Source organism: Lathamus discolor, chromosome Z, assembly GCF_037157495.1.
Source record: "Lathamus discolor isolate bLatDis1 chromosome Z, bLatDis1.hap1, whole genome shotgun sequence".
NCBI classification, from domain to species: domain Eukaryota; kingdom Metazoa; phylum Chordata; class Aves; order Psittaciformes; family Psittacidae; genus Lathamus; species Lathamus discolor.
This window is the reverse complement of record NC_088909.1, coordinates 88,663,586-88,686,241: the sequence shown is the minus strand read 5'-3', so window position 1 is coordinate 88,686,241 and position 22,656 is coordinate 88,663,586. Positions and strand designations below refer to the sequence as shown.

Genomic DNA, 22,656 nt, shown 5'->3' with positions numbered 1-22,656 from the left:
GCGCTATGGCTCTATTCCCTTCTTAAGATTGCCTCACATTTGCATATTTAAAAACAATGCCCATCATTCACAGACAAATTCTACCTTCCTCTATTTCTCACCCTCAGATTAATGATGTAATGGGATACAATCAGCACTTCAAAAGGTTTTGCACAGATTAATAATGAGAACCGCAAGGTGGGAATGGAGCAGAAACTTTCACTGTTACACGGAAAAGGTGGTTTACAAAATCAAAATCTTAAGTGACTTGCTGTATTTATGTCAGTTCATTCTATAAATGTAAACCATAAGAACAGGTCACTGAATCTCAACTATTTATTCTGAAAAGTGTCAATTTTTTTGAAAACTCATGATTTTTCTTGCGAGATTACTTACTCTAAAAAGCTGGTGATGTAATCCCGACTACAGGTTGACCAAGAGAAAGGGTTGGTGTTTGCTGTAATATGAGCTGCCATTAGCTTTGCTGCTTCATGACCTTTGGTCCCGCAGGAATTTCCAATTCCATCATGATTCATACCAAAACTGCCCAAAAGAAGAGAGAAGTAACTTGTTACTTTTCTGTAGCATCAGACACCTCTTAAAACTTAGTCACCTTTATAGAAACCACTTTAGATAAAAAAGAACACACTTAGTTCAGGGGATGTCTTTAGCAGAGAATCAGAATCAGTTAAGTTCTGTTTAGTTTAGTCAGATCTCAGAATACTGCACAATTGCATAATTTCTGTTGTCCCATGGAGTTTTGGAAACATTTTACTTATTTTATAAAGCTTTTAAAGAAAATTAACAATATTCTTGCAGGATAAATACAGACCACTCAGCCCTTATTTGGTATTATACCTAGATAAGGAGTATACATTGTGGCATTGGCACACAGATTGGTAAACAAGCACAAATACAGAATAGGTGATGTTGCTCTAAAAGTACAGTATAGGCACACAGCAGCCAATGGTAATTCAAGCAGAACATGGGGTTTGCAATTTCCAGTGCCTGGCTGTATGCGCACTCCCTCTCTGTATCCACTCACACAGTGACTCAGAGCACTTCCATCAGAGTTCTGCTTTGGCATGGAACGTTGGAAACAAGATGACTAAAAATCAGCAAAAAAGTACAGTTAGAAGTCTCTGGGTGGCATTTGGCCAATAGAGATTTCCAGGCAACAAATTAGTTAACCTTCAGCGAAGATGATATGACTCCAGAAAATGACATAGGCCAAAAGAATCCTCACATCTTAGAAATCCTGCACTACTTATGTACTTGGATATATAAACTATTTATGTACTTACATACTGCACTATTATACACATGGAGCTACAGCTTTAATAATGTTTATTATTAGCTATTAGCTATCGCTTTAATTAATCTTTAATTTGATCATCAACCATAAAATTAAAACTAGAAGTCATAGAGCATTTTATTGGAAAGACTTTCACTACAGAGACTATCTTTAGTTAAATTATTAGTCTTATACCTAAAAAACAACATATACCTGATTAGTCTGACATAAACCAAGCAAATGAACAGAGTATTTCTTAATAGCATACACCTCCCTAAAAATCCATTTTCTTAGTCTGCCTTTTATTTCCATTCAAACATTTGGGGGGAAAAAACAGTGGGATTGAGTGAGCCCTCAGCAAGTTTGCCGATGACACCAAGCTGTGTGGTTCAGTTGATTGATACGCTGGAGGGAAGGAATGCCATCCAGAGGGACCTTCACAGGCTCGAGAGGTGGTCAATGCCGACCTCATGAAGTTCATTCAACAATGTGAAGTGCAAGGTTCTGCAGGTTGAGCAAAGAAGTAATTTGGAGCAGCCCTGTGGAGAAGGACTTGGGGTCCAAAAAACTGAACATGAGCCAGCAGTATGCGCTCACAGGCCAGAAACCAACCATATCCTGGGCTGCATCAAAAGCAGCGTGACCAGCAGGTTGAGGGAGGTGATCCTGCACCCCTACTCTGCTTTCATGAGAGCTCACTTGGAGTACTGTGTGCAGTTCTGGTGTCCTCAATGTAAGAAGGACAAAGAGCTGCTGGAGCAAGTCCAGAGGAGGGCCTCAAGGATGATTGAGGCTGGAGCAGCTCCCGTATGAAGACAGGCTGAGAAAGTTGGGGCTGTTCAGCCTGGAGAAGAGAAGGCTGCGTGGAGACCTCATAGCAGCATTCCAGTATCTGAAGGGGGCCTATAGGGATGCTGGGGAGGGACTCTTCATCAGGGACTGTAGTGATAGGACAAAGGATAATTGCTTAAACTCAAACAGGGGAAGTTCAGGTTAGATATAAGGAGGAAATTCTCTACTGTAAGGGTGGTGAGGCACTGGAATGGGTTGCCCAGAGAAGTGGTGAATGTTCCATCCCTGGCAGCATTCAACGCCAGGCTGGACAGAGCCTTGGGTGACATGGTCTAGTGTGAAGCACTCCTGCCCATGGCAGGGGGTTGGAACTAGATGAACTTAAGGTCCTTTCCAACCCAAACCATTCTATAAGTTTATAATTATCAAAAAGGCACTACTTCTTTGTCTGTGGTATATCTCATTATGGAATACCTAGTCTGTAGCAATGCCTGCATGTACCCAGTTCAACATACAGTATTTCATAAATGCAGAAAGCCAAATGCTACATTAAAGACACGGAAGGTCTGACTGAAACCTTGGATTATTATACAAAGTATTTTTTAATATCACATATAAAAAATACAGCTTCATAAACAATGTCTAAGTAATGCACGTATTACAATCAAACATTCAGGCCACTGTTAATTATTATGATCAGTTTTCAATATTGATACATATTTTGGCAGTGAAGAACTTAGATGTGCAATGCAACAAACTAAAACAGAATTTAGCAATGAAAGATGCTTTACCGACCTAGTTCTCAACTGCCGTAAGTTTGTAGAATTAGGGATACTTCAGATACAAACAGTTCTTTTAATTTCCTCTGTCCAATTTCTTAAAATAGAAACTCCTAGTTTTTTATAACTTCTATTAATAACTCCTTTGTAGAAATGGGCATTTCGATATGTGGGAAAGAGGTGAATTGGGTAATTTTTTTCTATATCTGATATCCAGCTTATCCCTAGTTAGTTTATTTCATTTGTCAAAGCAATGACTGACTTCAACTGTTTGGGAATTAAAATTTTGGGGGTTGGGGCCTAAAAAAAGGGGGAAAAAAGAACAAATTTTGTAGTCAAATAGATTTCCTTCTTCTATCAGTTCTCCTTGTGAAAAAGTTGATGTTGCTGATTGTGGCAGCAGTATACACGATAAAAAGCATGTCAGTGCACACAAGCTGCAGTTCCTGATGCACTCAGGAACTCAATGTCTTTTCATGCGCTGATGGTATTCTTATTTTTTAATGAATATTCATCCATCTAAATCACCTGTCCCTTTCCAAGAAGGTTCTTCTGCTAGCCCCTGCTTCTGAATTAGGAGGAAACTGATCATTAGGTGCAGGTAATTTTTTTCTGATGCTTGGAAACGGATTTTGCAATTACTGTCATATATTTCCAAAGACGGTAGTGGGCAGGATGCCATTACGGCCCAGTAATTTGCACTCCTATGGCCAGGATTGCAGATGAAAACACATTTTTGTCCAAAGTATCAGTTTTATTTCCATCACAGCATGTTGGTTATATTTGGCATTCATTATATTAAAGCTATGTCTTTTACAAAAGCATGTTTGCAATTAGATTGGGATGGGAAGACAAGTTAAAAAGGAAGGAACATAAAATACTTTTTGTGGAGCCACTCTTATAATTTACTTAATCTACTTTTTCAAACTCACTAAACAGATGCAGACTGTATTTCTTTCACTGGATTAAGGAGCTTGTTAAAAGCTACCAGTATAATTTTGTCTCAGCCAGATTTGTGAAGGGAAAGTAAGAAGTCTTGACAGGTGACACAACAGTTTTACTATGAAGTTACCTTTCCACATACTGTCCCAAAGAGAGATGTTTAACCCAGCAGCTCTTTTTTCTCAACCATTATGTCTCCTCACTTCCTAAGAGAGCACCTACATTACACTTAAGAACTGTGCAAACAGCAACACAAACAACTTTAAAATCATAACTGAAACTGTCCCACAATTTCTCTGTAGTCTGTATACTTTTCAAAAAATACTAAGGCAGCACATCTGACTAGTTCTATGTGCCCATTTCATTTACTAACATCTGTAATGGAACAGATTCTTTTTTCCTTGGAAATCTGTTTTTCCTTATATCTGAAAAAAAAACCCAACCCAAAAACTATCTGATGGAATTATTTGTAATACACATCCAACTTCAGATCTGACCTCAAAAACGACAGAGGAGATAACTAGTCTCAGCTGCACTGAATAAAACACAATAGATAACCAGAAAATGTATAGGCATGGGTATCTAAACTTCTTGTCTGTCCTTCCTTTATCTTGCAATGGGACAACACTGGAGGTCTCTACAATTTCATTTGTATTTACGATGAGTTTACTGATTTGTTGGGTGGTTCTGAACTATGATGTTTATGATTGCCAGAACACTTGTTGCTGATGGTTCTGAAATATCACCTTATTTCTATCATCTTAATTCTGAAATGTCACCCCATCCTGATTTATTTCACAAACACTTAAGGTGCACAGAAGGCAGAGCCAAACCAACCTGAATGCTCCCAAGCACTGTTCACCGAGGTTTATTTTGTAGATCATGTAGTTTCATAGCACTGAAGTTACCTCAGATGTGCTACTCAAGTGAACTGCTTTTTCTCAGTAACAATCAATTATCTCTGCTTTCCAGCTGTAGTCCAACAATTTCCTAGCTTTGCTAGGGTTTAGAACCTTCAGAATGTTGATGTTTCCTTTCTCTAAATACAACAGGATATATGTTTAGTCACTTGCTGATTCATGAATTTTCTGAATTTGACTTGATTCTTTTAAAGCAGTGGTTCCTATTTGTTCTGCACCTTGTTTAACAGCGTAAGAAAGAAGCAGAGAATCTTAAGTCAGGTGAGGCAACAAAGTTACAGGAACACCAGCAAGAAAAACATTGTAAAATCAAGGCTTGATCATCTTGTCCATCATCTAAGGCTGACATACAGCTGCATAACTACTTGCAATTCTTCAACAAAAAGAAACCTTTTTAAGAGAGAAAAGAAACTTTAACCTTAAGAAGTGTTATTATACTAATTGTTTGCACTACGAGAGACAGAATAAACATAAATACCAGGAGTGAAATGGGTGATTTTCAAGCTAAGTATCTTTGACCAGTTCATTGCTAGAACTTCCTCCAGTGCCTCAGTGTGTTGGTTAGACACACTGCTCTCATAACATTTAAAATGAAGGGCAGAGAAGGGTCATAAAGTGCACCAGAGAAGTATACATTAAGAATGTCTAACAATAAATCCTTACTACAGTGATGGAAGATGGAAGGCATGCTTTAACAAGTATTTTTGTATTAGAACACTGTCATGGTTTAAGCACTGCACCAGCTACTAAGAAGGAGAAAAATGACTGCTACAGCTGAACCCAAAATAAAGACCTAAAGGGTGAATTATAATTTCCTTGTAAAACCTGACAGTTTACTTTATTAGATACCAACTTTTTCATAAACATTGTGTTAGTTTATTTTTGTAGTATTTTGTACTTATTAAAAATGTGTCATTTAAATTATTACATGTATTTCATGCAGTTTAGAATATCTGTTTACAGCCTGTTTTCCTTATTTATTGAAAAAATAAGAAAATTGTCAGCTTCCCCGTATCTGTAAATGTTACCATAGCTTTAAATTGCCTTTTCTTAGTGATACTGGAATGTGTACAAGGAGTTAAGAGGAAAAATTAGAACGTCTTAGCATTATTTTCTTCAACAAAAGTGCATGAATGTAAACGTAATATACTATTCAAAAGATTTGGTTTTTTCCTCTACAGTATCAGAGCTACGAGCTATACGTAAAAAAGTGCAATTTCTGTGTGGGCATAGTAATTTTCTTTATAATTCTCACATCTACTAGCAATGAAATATTTGTCACTTTATATGATTTTATGGTGAAATTTTCAAGAAGATACGATCTTCATATTTTACTGTTTTACAGCGATAGAAGGTGGGCAGCTTTTTCTGTACTTTTTAAAGCATATCCCCTGTACCACGCCATAAGAGAAAGCTCTCTTTCTATGTAGCCCTTCAAATATTTCTAAGCCAATGTTAAGAAAAAGTACTGGGTATAGCTTCACAACAGCATGCAAATTGCAACTCACCCTTAAATGCCATTAAAAGATAATGCAGCATTTAAAACTTTAAAGAAACATACTGCTTCCCTGAAAACTTGGGAAACAAATCAATTGAATAATTGGAGCTTTATAACAAGCGTATCTGCCATGAAATTAAATACACGTCTTAGCATACTTTCATCATAACATTTTTCTTCTTTAATTTTTACGCATCAATCTTCTCCGAGTTACGGGTGATGATGAAACATCCCATCAAATACAATTTTTATGTATCAGCATAATTTTGTATTAAATAACATATGAAACTCTTAAAAAGCACAGCAATTTGCTAAATAAAACACAGCCTATACAGAAACCTGAACTTTCTTATGGGGAAATGACAGGCTTCTATGGGAATATTAAAAAACTTCAAGCATGAACTTATCCTTCTGGCTTACACTACCATAGCTAGCCAGCTTTAATGCCACAAGAGTAACATCAAGTAAGGCTTGTGTGCTATGCTAAGCCAGAGTATGAATGCATCAAGTCTCTACACCATAAGAGAAATGGGAAAATACTGGCTCTACTAATGAAGCCAACGTCTCAGCTCAGATTTCCTTTGGAAATTCCTGATGCCCTGAAGGTTATGATAAACTTCCTATTCACCCCCATTTATTCTACTTACACTTTTGTTAAGATCTGTGAAGTGTTAGTACATTCCTTTTCCTTGATTAGAATACTTTAATGTTAAATTATTTTAGTATTGTACACTATAAACTTCAAGCAGTATTTTAGATATTTAGACATAAGCCTTTTTCATATTGTAAATATGTCACAGAAACCAGAATTGTTTTTCTAGCCTTATGTTTACAACATTTCATTTTATATGCACAAAACACCATTAAACTTGAAGTCCCAAAGAAGACACTTTCATAGAATTTGCAAGCTTTTATACCTGCAATATTACAAAGGCAGATGTAAAAGTGTTCCTTTAACACAAACTACCAGAGCAGGGGGCAAGAATATGGCTTTGCAAGAGAGGAAGAATATGATCTTCCATGGCTTGTCCAGCCAAAAACTGGACACATTTTGTTTTGTTTTGATTTTTTTAACTAAAAAAAAGTTACTTAAACTGCACCTAAAAATTGCAGGCATTGTTCTCAATCCTAAGCATCTAGCAGGACCCTAGGCATCTAGCAGGGACAAATTTTAACTTGTTCTGGCTGCTGCTGAGGTGATCGTACACTGTAGATTGGAGACAGTCTGACAGCCCTGCTATAGTTGAAAATGGAACATGTCATCATCATAGATAAACAATGCTGAGAGCATCAACTGGGTATCTGTTCATGGGAGAGCTGACAGGAAGAGGTGTGAGTACAATTCATCCTAGTTGTGGTTTCAACTATTTTTGAAGGCTTAAATTTTAAATATCTGTCCCTATTATCTCAGATTGGAGTATTTTTCTTCCAGTTGTACAACACATACATTCCTTCAGACACATTACTTCCAGAAAACATCTACTCAAGCTCAGGTCCTATAATGCAGATGAGGTCTGATTGATCGCAGTGGGTTGACCTGGCTGGACACCAGCTGTCTACCAAAGCTCCTCTATCACTCCTCCTCCTCAGGTAGACAGGGGAGTGAAAATACAACAAAAGGATTGTGGTCTAGATAAAAACAGGGACAGATCACTCACCAATTAGTGAGGCAAAACAGACTTGACCTGGGAAAATTAATTACTACCAATCAAATCAGAGTAGGATAATAAGAAATAAACCCAAACCTTGAAATACCTTCTCCCCACACCTCCCTTCTTCCTGGGCTCAACTTCACTCCCAATTTTCTTTACCTTCTCCCGCCATGCAGGGGAACAGGGAATGGGAGCTGTGGTCAGTTCATCACACGTTGTCTCTGCTGCTCCTTCCTCCTCAGGGGAAGATTCCTCACATTCTTTCCCTGCTTCATGGTGGGATTCCTCCCACAGGAGATAATCTCCATAAACTTCTGCATTGTGAGTCCTTCACACAGGCTGCAGTTCTTAATGAACTGCTTCAGTGTGGGTCCCTTTCCTGGGGTGCAGCCCTTCAGGAGCAGGCTGCTCCAGTAGGTCACAGAATCACAGAATCACAGAATCCCAAGGGTTGGAAGGGACCTAAAAAGATCATCTAGTCCAACCCCCCTGCAAGAGCAGGGTAACCTACAGTACATCACACAGGAACTTGTCCAGGCGGGCCTTGAATATCTCCAGTGTAGGAGACTCCACAACCCCCCTGGGCAACCTGTTCCAGTGCTCTGTCACTCTTACAGTAAAGAAGTTCTTCCTGATGTTAACGTGGAACTTCCTATGCTCCAGTTTACACCCATTGCCCCTTGTCCTATCACTGGATATCACTGAAAAAAGCCTAGCTCCATCATCCTGACACCTACCCTTTACATATTTGTAAACATTGATGAGGTCACCCCTCAGTCTCCTCTTCTCCAAGCTAAAGAGACCCAGCTCCCTCAGCCTCTCCTCATAAGGGAGATGTTCCACTCCCTTAATCATCTTTGTGGCTCTGCGCTGGACTCCTTCAAGCAATTCCCTGTCCTTCTTGAATTGAGGGGCCCAGAACTGGACACAATATTCCAGATGCGGCCTCACCAAGGCTGAGTAGAGGGGGAGGAGAACCTCTCTTGACCTACTAACCACTCCCTTTCTAATGCACCCTAAGATGCCATTTGCCTTCTTGGCCACAAGAGCACATTGCTGGCTCATGGTCATCCTCCTATCCACCAGGACCCCCAGGTCCCTTTCCCCTTCACTACTTTCCAGCAGGTCAACCCCCAACCTGTACTGGTACATGGGGTTGTTCTTCCCCAGATGCAAGACTCTACACTTGCCCTTGTTAAATTTCATCAAGTTTCTCCCCGCCCAACTCTCCAGCCTGTCCAGGTCTCGCATGCGGTCACAAGTCCTGCACCAAACCTGCTCCAGCATGCCGTCCTCCATGGGCTGCAGGTGGAGATCTGCTCCTCCATGGACCTCCATGGACTGCAGGGGCACAGCTGCCCCACCATGCTCTGCACCACAGGCTGCAGGGGAATGTCTGCTCCTGTGCCTGTCCTCCCTTCCTTCCAGCCCTGGGGTCTGCAGAGCTTTTTTTCTCATGTAGCCTTATTCCTCTCTTCAGCTGCAGTTGGTGTTGTGCAGTCTTTATTCCTCTTCATAAACATGTTCTCTCAGAGGTGCTAGCACCATCGCCTTGGCCAACAGCGGGTTGCCATTGGCTGTTAGAGCCAGATGGCATTGGCTCTATTGGACACATGGGAAGCTTCTCACAGAAGCCTCCCCTGTAGCTTCTCTGTATCCCTTCCTCCCACTACCAAAACCTTGTCACACAAACCCAGTACACTGGTCAAACACAAAGGTCAGTGAACACTGAAGAATGAGGAAAAAGAAAACCAGCTTCTGAAAGTAGCCCCAGGATTTTGTAGGTTAGAAATTCATATTTCAGCACTGAAGACCAACTTTCTCATGTGGAGGAGAGGTATTTAAACTATTTTTCTACTTTGCATACAGACTAAAAGAACAAAGACTTCAAAAAAAGTTCTAGAATTGCACGCAGATTTTAAGTTACAACTACGTATGTGTTTGAAAATACTGTGGTTCTTCATCTTGAAGCCAATTTACTCCAATAGTCTATAATCTATTTTTTTTTATCATTTCTTACACCTTTTTTCCACTAAGATACAACTGTCAAACTCCTCTGAATTTCAATTCATTACATCTTCTATAAGTCATGACAATTTTGACTTCAGCAACCAGCCCTTCCTTCCGGCTCCTCATACACAGCCCTCAACAGCTGTCTCTCACTAGTAAACTCTTTTCTTACTCCAAGTTTTATGGGTAGCTCTCTGTCCAAAGCCTAGACCACTATCCTAATTTCTTCTTTTCTACTTTGTTATTTAGTTTCTGGATCTCAGCTAACTCCATAGGATTGCCATAATGAATGGCACAACACCTTCCTTTTAGGAATATATGCCTTTCAATGGAACCTGGAATTCTCTGTCAGTTCCACTAAACATCCTGTACAGCACGCATGAGGCAAGATAAGCATTTTATAAAGTATCAAAATTAAAAATCACAGAGCAGAAAGCAACCCAACCCAGCTGGTACGGAAAGTGAAAATGGGGCTGGATCTTACATCTGACTTGTCTAAGAAAAACAGCATATTTAAGGTTGCAAATAGTTTCTTTATTCACTAAGAAAAAGTCAAACTTTTCTTGACAATGCAGGGCAAACACACTCAATTCTCACTCCTGCCATGAGAAATCATTGGCTGTGATTTTTGCTTACCAGAAACCGGAAGCATTTTCGGTGTGAAATATGTAACAGTAGGAAAGTAAGCATTCTGTAATTCCAGTATCACAAACCAAATTTGTAGAAACACTACTCTGAAAGCTAAAGGGCCCACTCTGAATTTAACTGGTTCACAGAAGTATTCAAAGTAATACAAAGCTGTCCTCAGAACTGTTAGTCTAGCACAGTTCTTTATAAACCCAATAAAGAAACAGAGTTAATCACAGTGTAATTACAGTGCCTTCATTAAAAAACACTCGCTATGAGTCCACAGAAGTATTCAAAGTAATACAAAGCTGTCCTCAGAACTGTTAGTCTAGCACAGTTCTTTATAAACCCAATAAAGAAACAGAGTTAATCACAGTGTAATTACAGTGCCTTCATTAAAAAACACTCGCTATGAGTCTTAACTGGACATGCTTTATCTGCATCAAAACTGGGTTATACACATATAAAAACAACAAGTGGTAAGGAATAGAAACCAAAAATGTTTTTTTAAAAAATACTTACAAATATTTAAGAAAAATTATGACTGACCATAATAATCACACTCACACTCTCCTTACATCTTCAAGACCAAATGTTTTCCTGGATAATATTCTTCAATCAAATGGAAGTTACTTGGATCAAAACAAGATTAAATGAGTTAAATTTAATACATTATGATATACAGAAAGTCAAATTGAGTGATCTAATGATTTCTCATCACTCTAACTTAATAAATTACTAGAACCTAACCTAACCTAAGTTGAGCCATGCTTCCATCAGGGAATTTTACAAAACCAATTTTAGAGAAAATGTCAATAATCGATCAAAATATAGGCATTATTATTACTGTTCTCTTTAATCACAAGAGAATCTTATTTCTCAGTTCAATACTTATTTAAAAAAATAAATTAGTATTCCATGGCAACTACATAATTAATAAAAACATGGTCTTTCAAAGTACAATCCTTCCATTCCAATTTAATTGAGGGGGGTTTGGGGTTTTTTGTGGTATGTTATATATTCAGTGTAGACATATCCTTTAAATGCTTCTATTTTTCATTTGACAATTTCCTATTTCACATGTATGTCTGAAAAGAAAAGCAACCATCACAGTACAGACAGAGGAAAGAAGTTTAAAAGGCTCTCTGAAACAATTATTTTACTCACACATCCAACTACTTCTAGTAGGTATACTAGGAAGCAAGAAGTTAAGAGTAAATAACTTCTTTGATTTAGTTGTAGAGGTATTCAGTCACAGCGTGGGTAAATGGGAGGTGATAGCACAAAACATTATAAATTTCAAAGATTTTTTTTTGCCCACTTTTGCCCAGCTTTTACTAAAGTTACCTACATAGCATGCTAATTTTAAACACCAAGCTTTTAGTGCAACTCTCCTTAGTGACTGTGCCTTGGATAGAAGCTAAAGGATTACTGTTTCTACTTCCTTTCTCAAACCAGCATTTGACATATCATGCCAGCTGTAAGATAAGGTGAAAGCCCCAAAGAGCTGAGATTTCAGAATTTTAAAAGGCCTTACATATAAGAAGCCAGAAGATATGGAATGCAGAAAACACAGATGGTTTAAAAAAAAATCCTGCGATCACAGACTATATGTTATTGCTATATTGTTTTTCTTGGATTCTAACCAAAGTCTAAGCTCTTCGAATCAATTCTTGTCACTGTGCCAGCTTCGCATGATAAAATGACTGCATATATTTGAATTATTTCCATTGTCTGTGGAATAACCTGCATAAAATACATAGTTGCATGACATACAGATTAGAATGAAGATGTGGTATTGGAAGATTGTTCTTCTTGTTAAATGTGATGAATTCACAGCAAGGTCACCTATTACTATACTAGATGTTATTAAGGAGAATTCCAAAATTTCTTGTTAACCTGAACTATCTTCTTGTTTCAGAAAACAAATTATTTGGAGTAGGTCTTTCTTCAACAGAGGAAAGATATTTTCCTCTACCCTACCTTTTCAACTCATGCAGGTAAGGAAGGAAAAGAAGGAAAGAAATGATGATGAGGAGAACTGCATGTATTTTATTTTTGTTCAGATCCTATACAATTGCTTTTGGATTCTAAAATTCACCTACTTCACTGCAATTAGAGTGGGTTTTTTCACACATAATATAAATGAGATCATACTTGCCCAATGATTTATCTTGCATGATAGGTGGGCTGGAAATAACTGCTTACTTCCAACTCCTTTTTTTTGACCAGTAGATTGATAGCTTCCATTTCAGTCTGCATTGGAACTTATTAGCTGTATCAGCTAATGATTGGAAAAACATACCATCCATAACTTAAGTCTTGGTCAACCCATTTAAACAAAGAAGGAAACCTCTTGATAACAGAAGATGCCTAGTCTTCTTAAGAGTCATCACAAAGTATTAACAACGCTGTCCTTTGAAAGAAGACCTGAAATGTTTCCAGACCAAACTCGATTCAGATTTTACCAGTCTCATAACATCATGCATTTTAAAATGATATGCTGATGCTTAAAATGTAACAAGTGATGCTATGACTGGTCTATGGCTGTTTGATATACTTCATGCTTGAGTGACAGATTACTAACAGCATGTGACTATTGACAACTGAATCAGTATGTTTTAATAATATTTTGAATTATATATAAGACAAAATAACAACATAATATTTAAGAATATGAAACAGTACAAAGGTTGTCAGCCAAATCTCCAAAGGAACAGATTTAACTAGAATCTGCAATCAAAGTATAAATCATGAGTCTTTGGCTCTAAATTTAAAGCCTTTGGTAACATATACTAAATTACATGTACTGCCATTCGTAAATACTATATACACAAACATGGAGCACCAGAATAGAGGTGGTACAGCCATGCATAGGGAAATAAAAAAAATCTATTATTAATCTAATATTATAAAGGTGATACATTAAAACATATTCTTTTTTTAAACTCACTCACTTGTGACCAATCTCATGTGCAATGGTAAAAGCTGAACCTAGGCCAATGTCTTCATTAATGCTGCAGCTCCTTTCAGGCTCACACATTCCAGCCACAGAGGCCAAGCCTGAATAAACAGAAGGAGACACAAAGGGTCATGCCAAGGTGTTTCAGTCTTAAAAGTGCTAGTTATAAATGCCTGGATTCTTTTTAATAACCTCTATGCACAGAAGGAGCAGTTGGCAAAAGGTTAACTTTCTAGTCATTTGCAAAATCACTGGGGGGAATTTCACTTTGCCGGCTAGACATTAATATTTTTTGAACTGCAGTCAGTGCTGGAAAATGTCTAGACTAGGGGTTAGATTTATAAATTTTACTTCTGGTAACTTGGGACCACCTAGTAACTTGAGCCAGGAGAGGGAATTCAAGAAAGCATTTCTATTTTAACATTCTTGAGCCTGAAGAAAGCAAAATGTATCCACATTATTTTTCTAAAGAAATCTGTTTAAGTTTAGTGGGTTCATAAAAACATACAAGCAACTTTTTTAGCTACAAAAAGTCCCACATGGTAGGTTAAAAAATTAAAGAAACAAAACTGAATGCATCAATGAAGAGAGAAGAGACATTTTAATAACAAGCGTTCATTTGACCATGGAAGTCTTTTCCATTTATCACCCAACATCTTCTGGAATTAAAACCTTATTGTATTACATGTGCTTTTAAAAACTTTACTTAGCAAGAGAAAGCCACTGGCATTTACAGAATATGGTTCTTCTGATCTTACATGTTCTTCAGCAACAGATTCTGAAGAATCATACAACATACTTCAGTCATAATCCACTGCCACTAGAGAAGGCTCTAAACATCAAATTTATTTTATCTCTCCCTTGAGTTTCTTATCTGAAAGAAGCAGTAATCCTTTCTTCAGAGAAATTACATGCCTAGATAACTACACTGCAATAAAAATTACCGGTAAAAGTGTACGTTTGGTTGAGGGGTAGAGGGAATGGAGCAGGGAAAATGGAAGAGAGAAATCATACTCTTTATATGAGCAGGCACTTCAAATTATTCTGTTTGGACTAACAGTAAGCCAGTAGTAAAATGGCAATTGGTTCCTGGCTGTGTCCACATTAACAAATAATTTGGAGCCATAGGAGAGCGTTAGCAGAGCAAAGAACTGATACTGAGGCTCCTCACATACATTTGTTCTGTGGGCTGAACACTACTCTGTTCTAGTTTACTCTCAGAGGGTAAACATATCCACTACGCATGTCATTTAAAGCTTCTAAAAAGAAAAAATGTTACAGAATGTCATGAGAATACAGGCCTTGTAGTGATTTAGATCCTAACATCTCCTGTTGGTATATATAGCGCATTTGGGAAATATGCATTCTGACTTAGTTTTCTCCATAACAAAACTAGTTTGCACACACTAAAACTACACTGATAACAAAAGTGACATGGGCAAAGGATGACAATGTAGGCGTTGCATCAAAACAGCATACTAGTGCTATAAAAACCCCAAAACATCAATGTAGACACACCCCCTGAGTGCAGCTACCCTAGCTACCCCAGCTACCCTTTTCTATCAGAAGAAAAGAAGACTACCCATAGAGAAAAATCTGTGTATTTTTTGCAGTATACAACCTGCAGAAAATGCAATAATAGCAGTTCACCTATGCTACTGTAATTGGGTAGGACATTCTGGAAACACCATGGTAATACTAACATGCCAACTGCCATGTTCCCCTGGAAAGCCCACCACTTCTGAGCGATGAAGTCATCTCCACCTTCAGATCATACAATGGAGCACTTGCTTCAGTAACTAACAGGACCAGATTAACATAATTCCATACTATGCTTGCAGAAAGTGACAGATATCAAGTCAAGAACCCAATCTGTGACTTTAAAAGAGAAGTTGTCCTTCACTGGAGGCACAGATGTGCTGCAAAAACATCTATCTTTTCTAAAGAGTTCCATGAAAGATTCTCTGGTTTAGAAACTGGAATAGTATCAAACCTCTCTGAGACATCTTTTCATAGACTCCTTAAATAGATACTTAACTTCAGTTACTAGAGATCAGTGGGACTTAAACATATTAAATGCCAAGCAAAAGAGGGCCACAGAGCCTTGTCTCTTCCCCAACTCAATGCCTATAAGCAAAAAAAATATCATGGTGATGTTGCCAAGGGTTCTGTAACACTGAGTTGGAACTCACAACACACGTGATTTTTATTTTGAAATAAAATAAAAATCAAGCTTTTTGTTTAACAGAACATTTGCCAAAGTCAGTTCTCTGCTGTGCTGGATTCAAGTGAAGCAGAATTTGCCTTTACGCCAAAGTCTGATACAGTAAGAACTAGTACACTAATGATCTGCGTTAAAAATATCACACAAAAATATCCAATAGTTCATGCGTGAATGTAGGCTCTTCCAAATTTTACTCCTTTAACACTTGCAAAGACAATTCTATGACATTAATATGGACAGTCTCTTCAGCTTTGTCTCCTCCACACAGATGTTAAATGAAATCATTTAGAAATTCATCAGTATCATCTGTCTTTTACTAAAACATGCTGTGGATATTGTTTATATTTACAGCAGGCAAAATTCTAGTACCTTTCTCTATGTAAACTACATGCCTGTGCCAGAAGCGTCGTGCTGACTTGAGCAGGAGTTGTGGAAAAATTAACATGAGTTAAGGCTATCAAAGCATGCACTAATAATACATGGAAAGACAAAGCAAGTTATGAGCTCTGACTGAGAAAAGTATTAATAATCTGAACTAGTCAAATTAGTATTCTGTCTCTACTTCTGAGAAAGAGCCTTATGCAAGGATGTGAATTGAAAAAAATGCATATGAATGTTACATTATTCTTTGAATAATGTTTCTTCCACATATCAAAGCACTATCAAAGGTAGTAACCATAGTATAGTAAATAACTTCTGGTGACAAATTAAGGTATGGAGAGAACGACAGCTCTCCGTCCTGCAGCTAAGGTTGCTATGTGATTCTCTATTGTCAAAGTATTGTTTTAAGGAGTTTCAATGTTACTGTAATTTATATCACTGTAATTTATACATCATGGTATTTTAAGTCTGTGAAAGAAACAATCTGAAGATGTACTCCTTGTGTACAATAGAGCAATAGCGTAAACCTCTAAGCCTGCTTCTTTTGTAAGGCTTTTTTTTCACTATTTGTTTGGCGTTTGAATTTTCTGAAGCTTTTACCTGTATTTTTAACTAGATCATAGAGAAAGGTCAAATGGAAATAAACAGCAAGTTCTCTTCTATAAGAAGTAAGTTGGAGTCATTTGCTATGTTTTACCAGAACTACAGCTGCCACAGAAGAAATACGAAGCAGCAGTTCACTTAAAGTTCCAGCAATATATCAAAGCCAAGACCCACCTAGGTTACCTATCATTGTCCATATTTATACATTTGCAAAATTTTGAAAGCATGAATTTTAAAATATCTGATCAGTCAATAAATCAATTGCTGAGTAAAAAGCAAGGAAACAGCAAATAGAAGCTGAAATTTCTCTTTATAATCTTACCCAGCGTTCCACAAGGCTTGTTTTTATAAGTGCAGATATCATATCTGTTAAGGAAAAAAAAAGTAGATAAAATATGTCAGAGAATCAAATTTTTAAGATATTTTGTATACTTATCACATATCTGTATCATAGTTCAAGTTGTCAGACCGCAATCAGCTTAATTATGTGCAGGCAGCTGGTGTCGGCATTTTCTACACTCTGGTGTAAACCGCAAGTTGCAGTATACTCACAGCCGCTGGCCTCAGGCCAGTGGGACACCTGCCAGTAAGAAAAAAATGGTTAAAGTGGATCTTTGTAATCACCAGCTGCATAACGCAGTCTACCATGCTATTATGAAGTCACAGCAGCATCTGTATAGACTGCTACTGATTGAAAACACTTAACTTTTACTGTGTGAACATAACTGGAATCCTCTTACAGTCTCAGACTTATCAACTAAACAATATTAATTATAAGTCCTGGCGCTTAAACTTTGATTCTAGTTAAAAACTATAACTCTGAAGTGTCACGCCAACAATTAGATTTAAAAAAAATCATGTTAGGGAATGCCATTATATTTTCCTTCTCATGATTTTGTAATGATTATTTGAGTCTTAAAGAGTATACTATAGCAATCTAAAATGGAAAAAAAAAAGCTTTTGCCAAAAGATAAATACTGTCTTCAAAGGACAATTTTCATAATTTTAGATACAACCCTTCAAATACAGAAGCTCAATGAGTTTGTGTGTAGTTAACAAGTATCTGAAACTGAAAATGGAATTAAAATGTTTTCTGCAGCACAGCTAATACTAACAGCAGTGGTCATGGAGCAGTCAATTCACTAATTACATCTTCATATTTTGAATATACAATCTTGTGATAGGGCTAGTGATACGACAACATTCTTACAGCAACTTTCATTTTCAAAGATTTATACTAATTTCCTTGCTCTATATTTCAGAATAATTTCTATTCTTTTCAGAATATTTCCATTCTTCTGAATGGTGAGTGGAAACAAAGATGAAAAGATACTATCTTTATACTTTAACCAAATAGTTACTAATTTCAGGCCACCAGACAATTCTGTCAAAAATAATCTAGGGATTGTTATCACATCGGAGTCTGATCACAAGACATATATCTTTCAGTGCTAAAAGAGTTAAGGTCTGTCTGTAAGCCAAATCCATGGACAAAAAATCAAAGCTTAAAATCTGGAACAAACCCAGCAAACTCTCTCTATACATGTAGACCACTGTGACCACATGGAATTCCTGTGATTTTTAAAGGTTTTGAGTGTGGAGCAGTTTGTGGGATTCAGCTCCAGTTTTGAACTTGAATGCTCATATGCACTGATCTCATCAAGGTGGATCAAACTCTGCCATCCTAAAGCTCTCGATTTCCCATTTGCTGTTTGGAGAAGGGAGGTAATCAAACTAGTAGGTTTTGCATGCCATAAACAGATACAGACAGGCAGAAGGATCTTTACTGACTAGTTCCCGCCTTTGACATATTTCAGGAAGCAAACTTATTTCTGCATTTAGGACAAAGTATGAACCTAAACCTATTGAAGTTCATGCAAAATTATCCCCCCCCCCCCCCAAAAAAAGCAGACAAGGCTCAGGCTTATTTAGTGAGAAAATAGCTCCAATTCTTTAAAATGTAGTTTAGAATTGAACACGAAGTCTGTGCAGTACACAGGAAGTACTGGTTTTCTAATGTTTTTCAATATCCAGTGGGAATGGGAAGAAAACAATTAAAGGCATAGATCCTTACACAAAATGGATCTTTAAGAAGAAAGCCAGTTCCACTAAACTCAAGTAAAATGCTGTCATCGATTTAAGCAGGGCTAAAAAGTTGCCCTTATGTCCTCAGCATGCTTACCCTTATGAACTTGAAGTCACCTCTCAGCTTCAGTTAATGAAAAAAAGTTTAAGAAACAAAGATATAATCACGGGAAACTACTGAGAAAAAGCCTACAAAGATGGCTGGAATATAAATGTAAAATGTACATGAATATAAGAAAATTCAGGCTAGACAAAACCAACAGAAAGGTATGACTAGACAGACATAAAGCTCTTTATATGTAGAAAGTACTACAGGATTTGACAGGTGACCTGCTTTAAAAGGTTGTCAGAAAACAAAATAAAGCCTAAAGAACTGGCTCTATCCTGCTTATGAGGAAATACAGCTAACTACTACAAATTATTAAGAGTTCATTTTTAGGGAACATTTTCAAATATATTATCTCTGAAATGAAGGTTTTATTTTTCATTTGCTGTAAACCAAATTATACTTTTTGACACTTGCTTTTTATTGTTGTAGGTTTCAACAATAAGCTATTCAAATAAGGCCTGTTCATTACTTACACCCTTGCTCAACAATAAACACAACAGATCAATTAGAATTTGATCTTTTTTATTTTCTATTCTTCATGATACACAACACAATTTACCTACATACCCCACCATGTATCTTATATTTGAATAAATGTTAAGAGACTAGATAAAAATCCCAAAACAAACAAAACAGAAAAACACAAAACAAAACAACTTAAGTAAATAAATAAATAAATGAATATAAGTTAACTTAGTTGCAACACCTAGAACTATAAACTAAAGTACTGCTGGATTAAACTGAAACCTCAGACTTCCCTTAAAGGGATCAAAAACCTCAAGCTATCTGACAATTCCAACTCCTATTTTTAAGTTATGGAAAATAAAAAAAAAATTAAAAAAAACCAGAACAGTTAGTAGATGATAGTTTCATCCTATTCTTTTGCATGCATATACTTGGCTATGAGTAAAAGGAGGTTATTTTGCAAGTGCAGACAATGCCACTAATGCTAGAGAACTGGGTGGAAAAGTAAGTCATAAATGCCAACACAAATTGCCAATGCAAACTTTTTCTGGTTTTTATAAAAAGCTTTGTAACACAATTCTTTAACAGTTCACCATTCTTAAGACAATCTGCTAATTGATTAGATTTGCACAGGTTGCAAACAGCAATACTCTTTGTAACACAATACTTGTTGATGTCTTTCTAAAAGCTTTACTGCAGTATATCTTTAGCCTTACAGAAAGTGGTATACCCCAACAGCATTCTGCCTTACAATAAAGTACATGCCTTATTTAGTTTCTTCCTCAAAAAACACAAACCAAAAAGACTTATTCAAACCAAGGAAGCAAAAGAATAATATACATGCTACACATCACTCAACAGAAATAACTTTTTTCTATTATTAGTTTTCCATGTCTTTAAAACTAACATAGATAACCAAAGTCTGGCTCTACTGGACTTTCTTCTGATATTTAGCTTGGGTGGATAAAACAAAATTCCGAGTTTCAGCTAGAAAAACTGTAGTGCTCTAAGTTCTAATCCTCCTGATTTATATGAAAAGATATATTTTTAATAAATGCACTGTAGATAAAACATCTCCATACTACTTTTTCTAAACTGCAAATGTAGTCATAAAAGTGAAAATAAACTCCATTCTGAAACAGATTTTTTAATGCTGCCATTTGTCTTCACCAATTTTGGCAATGTTAACACTGGAATAGCAGTTGTAATTTTACTATGATCAGCAGTATTACCGGTGCAATTAGGACAGATATAAAAAGCTGATTTTGCGATTATGATTTAATAAAAGATTCCCTCAATGTAAATTCCACTCCTCAAGTGTCTAAATGAATTTTTACTTATTAATAAAAAAAAAGTATCAACAGAGAGGTTTCTCTTCAACACCACTGATGTGTCTTGCAAGCATATAGCAGAGGTATTGTAAAAGATACTAATCACATGAAAATGGAACACTTCATAGGCGAGTTTGTATACAAAAATATTTCTAAAGACAAGATGAAGACCCAGAGATGGTTCACAGCTTGAGCTATACCCTAGGCCATGATACACCATTTCAAATCACTGGTAAAAAGTCATCAAAAATCAGGAGTAACTTTAAATTCTTATTATTTTGAGGAAATAATACATTCAGGTTTTTTTGTCATGTTCTGCTTTCTAACCCTAACTGTATCGATATACATGTTTGGTGCTTTTCAGGGTTTATTCTACAGCCATCCACACTAAGAGCTTCCTTTTCCAGTGTTAGCCATGATCCTCACACAGAAATATGGCCTTACCAGCTACAGCAACGAGAAGACAATAAAGTAAGTACAGAATAACAAGTGCTACAAACAGATCACAACCTAGTTAAGTAGTCAGCCAGACACTTATAGAAACTTAAAAACACTAGTCAGTACTCTGCTAGTGTTAAAAAAAAAAAAAAAAACAAACAAAAAAACACCAAGAAAAACACCAAACCAAAACCCAAACATCTCCCTCCCGACAAAAAAAAACAAACACAACTCAAACAGCATCAATACTGCTGACTGATTCAGGTATTACAGTTATCATAAAGCAATCTTGCTCGTATGAAAGTACTATTCAGTGGATTAAAATCAGCATAAACATACAGGTAATTCCTTGCTGTCTGCTGACATATCGGTAACATCATCTGAAACTCTGGAAAAGACAAAATACTTCCCTTCCCTACATTCTTCTAATCAGAACCTTCCCATAGATCATACATTACTATACAAAGTAAGAAATTATCAGCTCAATCACAATATCGTGATATCAAATTAACATTGTACAAACTCATTAGACTATTTTAGTTGCCCAAGTAGACTCTAGAACTACTCTGGAGACAGCTTTATAAGCAAATCCAGCACTGACAAAACAGCCAGGCACTTGCAGGCCTTGGACTAGCAATATCACTCTCTGTTCTGCCTTGATTTCTCCACCATTAGACCTTTTTTCTTCCTTTTTTCTTTTCTGCATCCAGCACGTACAGGCTTGCAGCTCTATCTCATTCGTCCCTTCTCCTTGTATTTTATTTTGTGATCTGCAGTGAACACAGGTTCCAGCAGGGTTCCCTCTCTACAGCATTAAGATTACCAGAGATCAATTGACAAGTCCAGCTGCTGTCAACTATCAAATAGGCTAATCCTGCTATAAACATAATTTTGAGGAATATCCTGATGGCAGTCATAGCAGCACCAATAGGCTTAGCCTAGGGTTGCTACCCAAAGATCCATCTTGTTTCTTTCCGTTTTATATCCTGCATCAAGTTCTGTGCTTCTGCATTTAACATCAGCATCCGAGCCAAAGAGGTTTGACAGTGTTCAGTACTTTGCAATCACTTTACTGACAACAGTGCAGATCGCATAAGCCATCATACAGAAGGAGCTCCAGAACTTCTAGCAGTTATAACCCAAAATTAAGTGAATCCATACTTCTTCTCCAGAACATGTTAATTCTATTTTATGCCAGGCTTTAGGTCCCCTTCAATAGTGAGACTCTTAAACCATGCATTTTTCAACAGAATCGTTTAAAAAAACAGTTTCTGGATAAACCATATTTAGATTTCAACTGTATAAATTTGAAAATTAGTTATGACAGGCACAAAGTTTGCAAGCTGGAGATTGTGAACCCATCAAAAAAAAATACCCAGGGTTTAAATCTAGCAGAACTACAAGAAGTGTTTCTAAACTTTTGTGTGGCGCATCTGATTTTCTTTCCATGGGACTATTCCTGATCCATTGTAAAGATTTTTATTCTAGTGCCCCAGAAATGTAGAGCTACCTATCTGGGGCAATTGTGACTTCCTTACCAGAAACAACTGAGGTTCAGCATTTTC

At 36.9% G+C, this 22,656-nt stretch overlaps 1 protein-coding gene across 3 annotated transcripts in view; it reads right to left on the bottom strand.

The window, feature by feature from the left end:
* The window catches only part of ADAMTS6 (ADAM metallopeptidase with thrombospondin type 1 motif 6), a 153,156-nt gene that overhangs the window by 83,728 nt on the left and 46,772 nt on the right, over nt 1-22,656 (bottom strand). For all 3 annotated transcript variants that reach the window (XM_065662875.1, XM_065662876.1, XM_065662877.1), the window contains 3 exons: nt 16,986-17,029; nt 13,451-13,556; nt 376-522 (listed from right to left, as the gene is read on the bottom strand). In XM_065662875.1, coding sequence (XP_065518947.1) covers nt 376-522; nt 13,451-13,556; nt 16,986-17,029 — 297 coding nt within the window. The remainder of the gene's footprint in view (nt 1-375; nt 523-13,450; nt 13,557-16,985; nt 17,030-22,656) is intronic.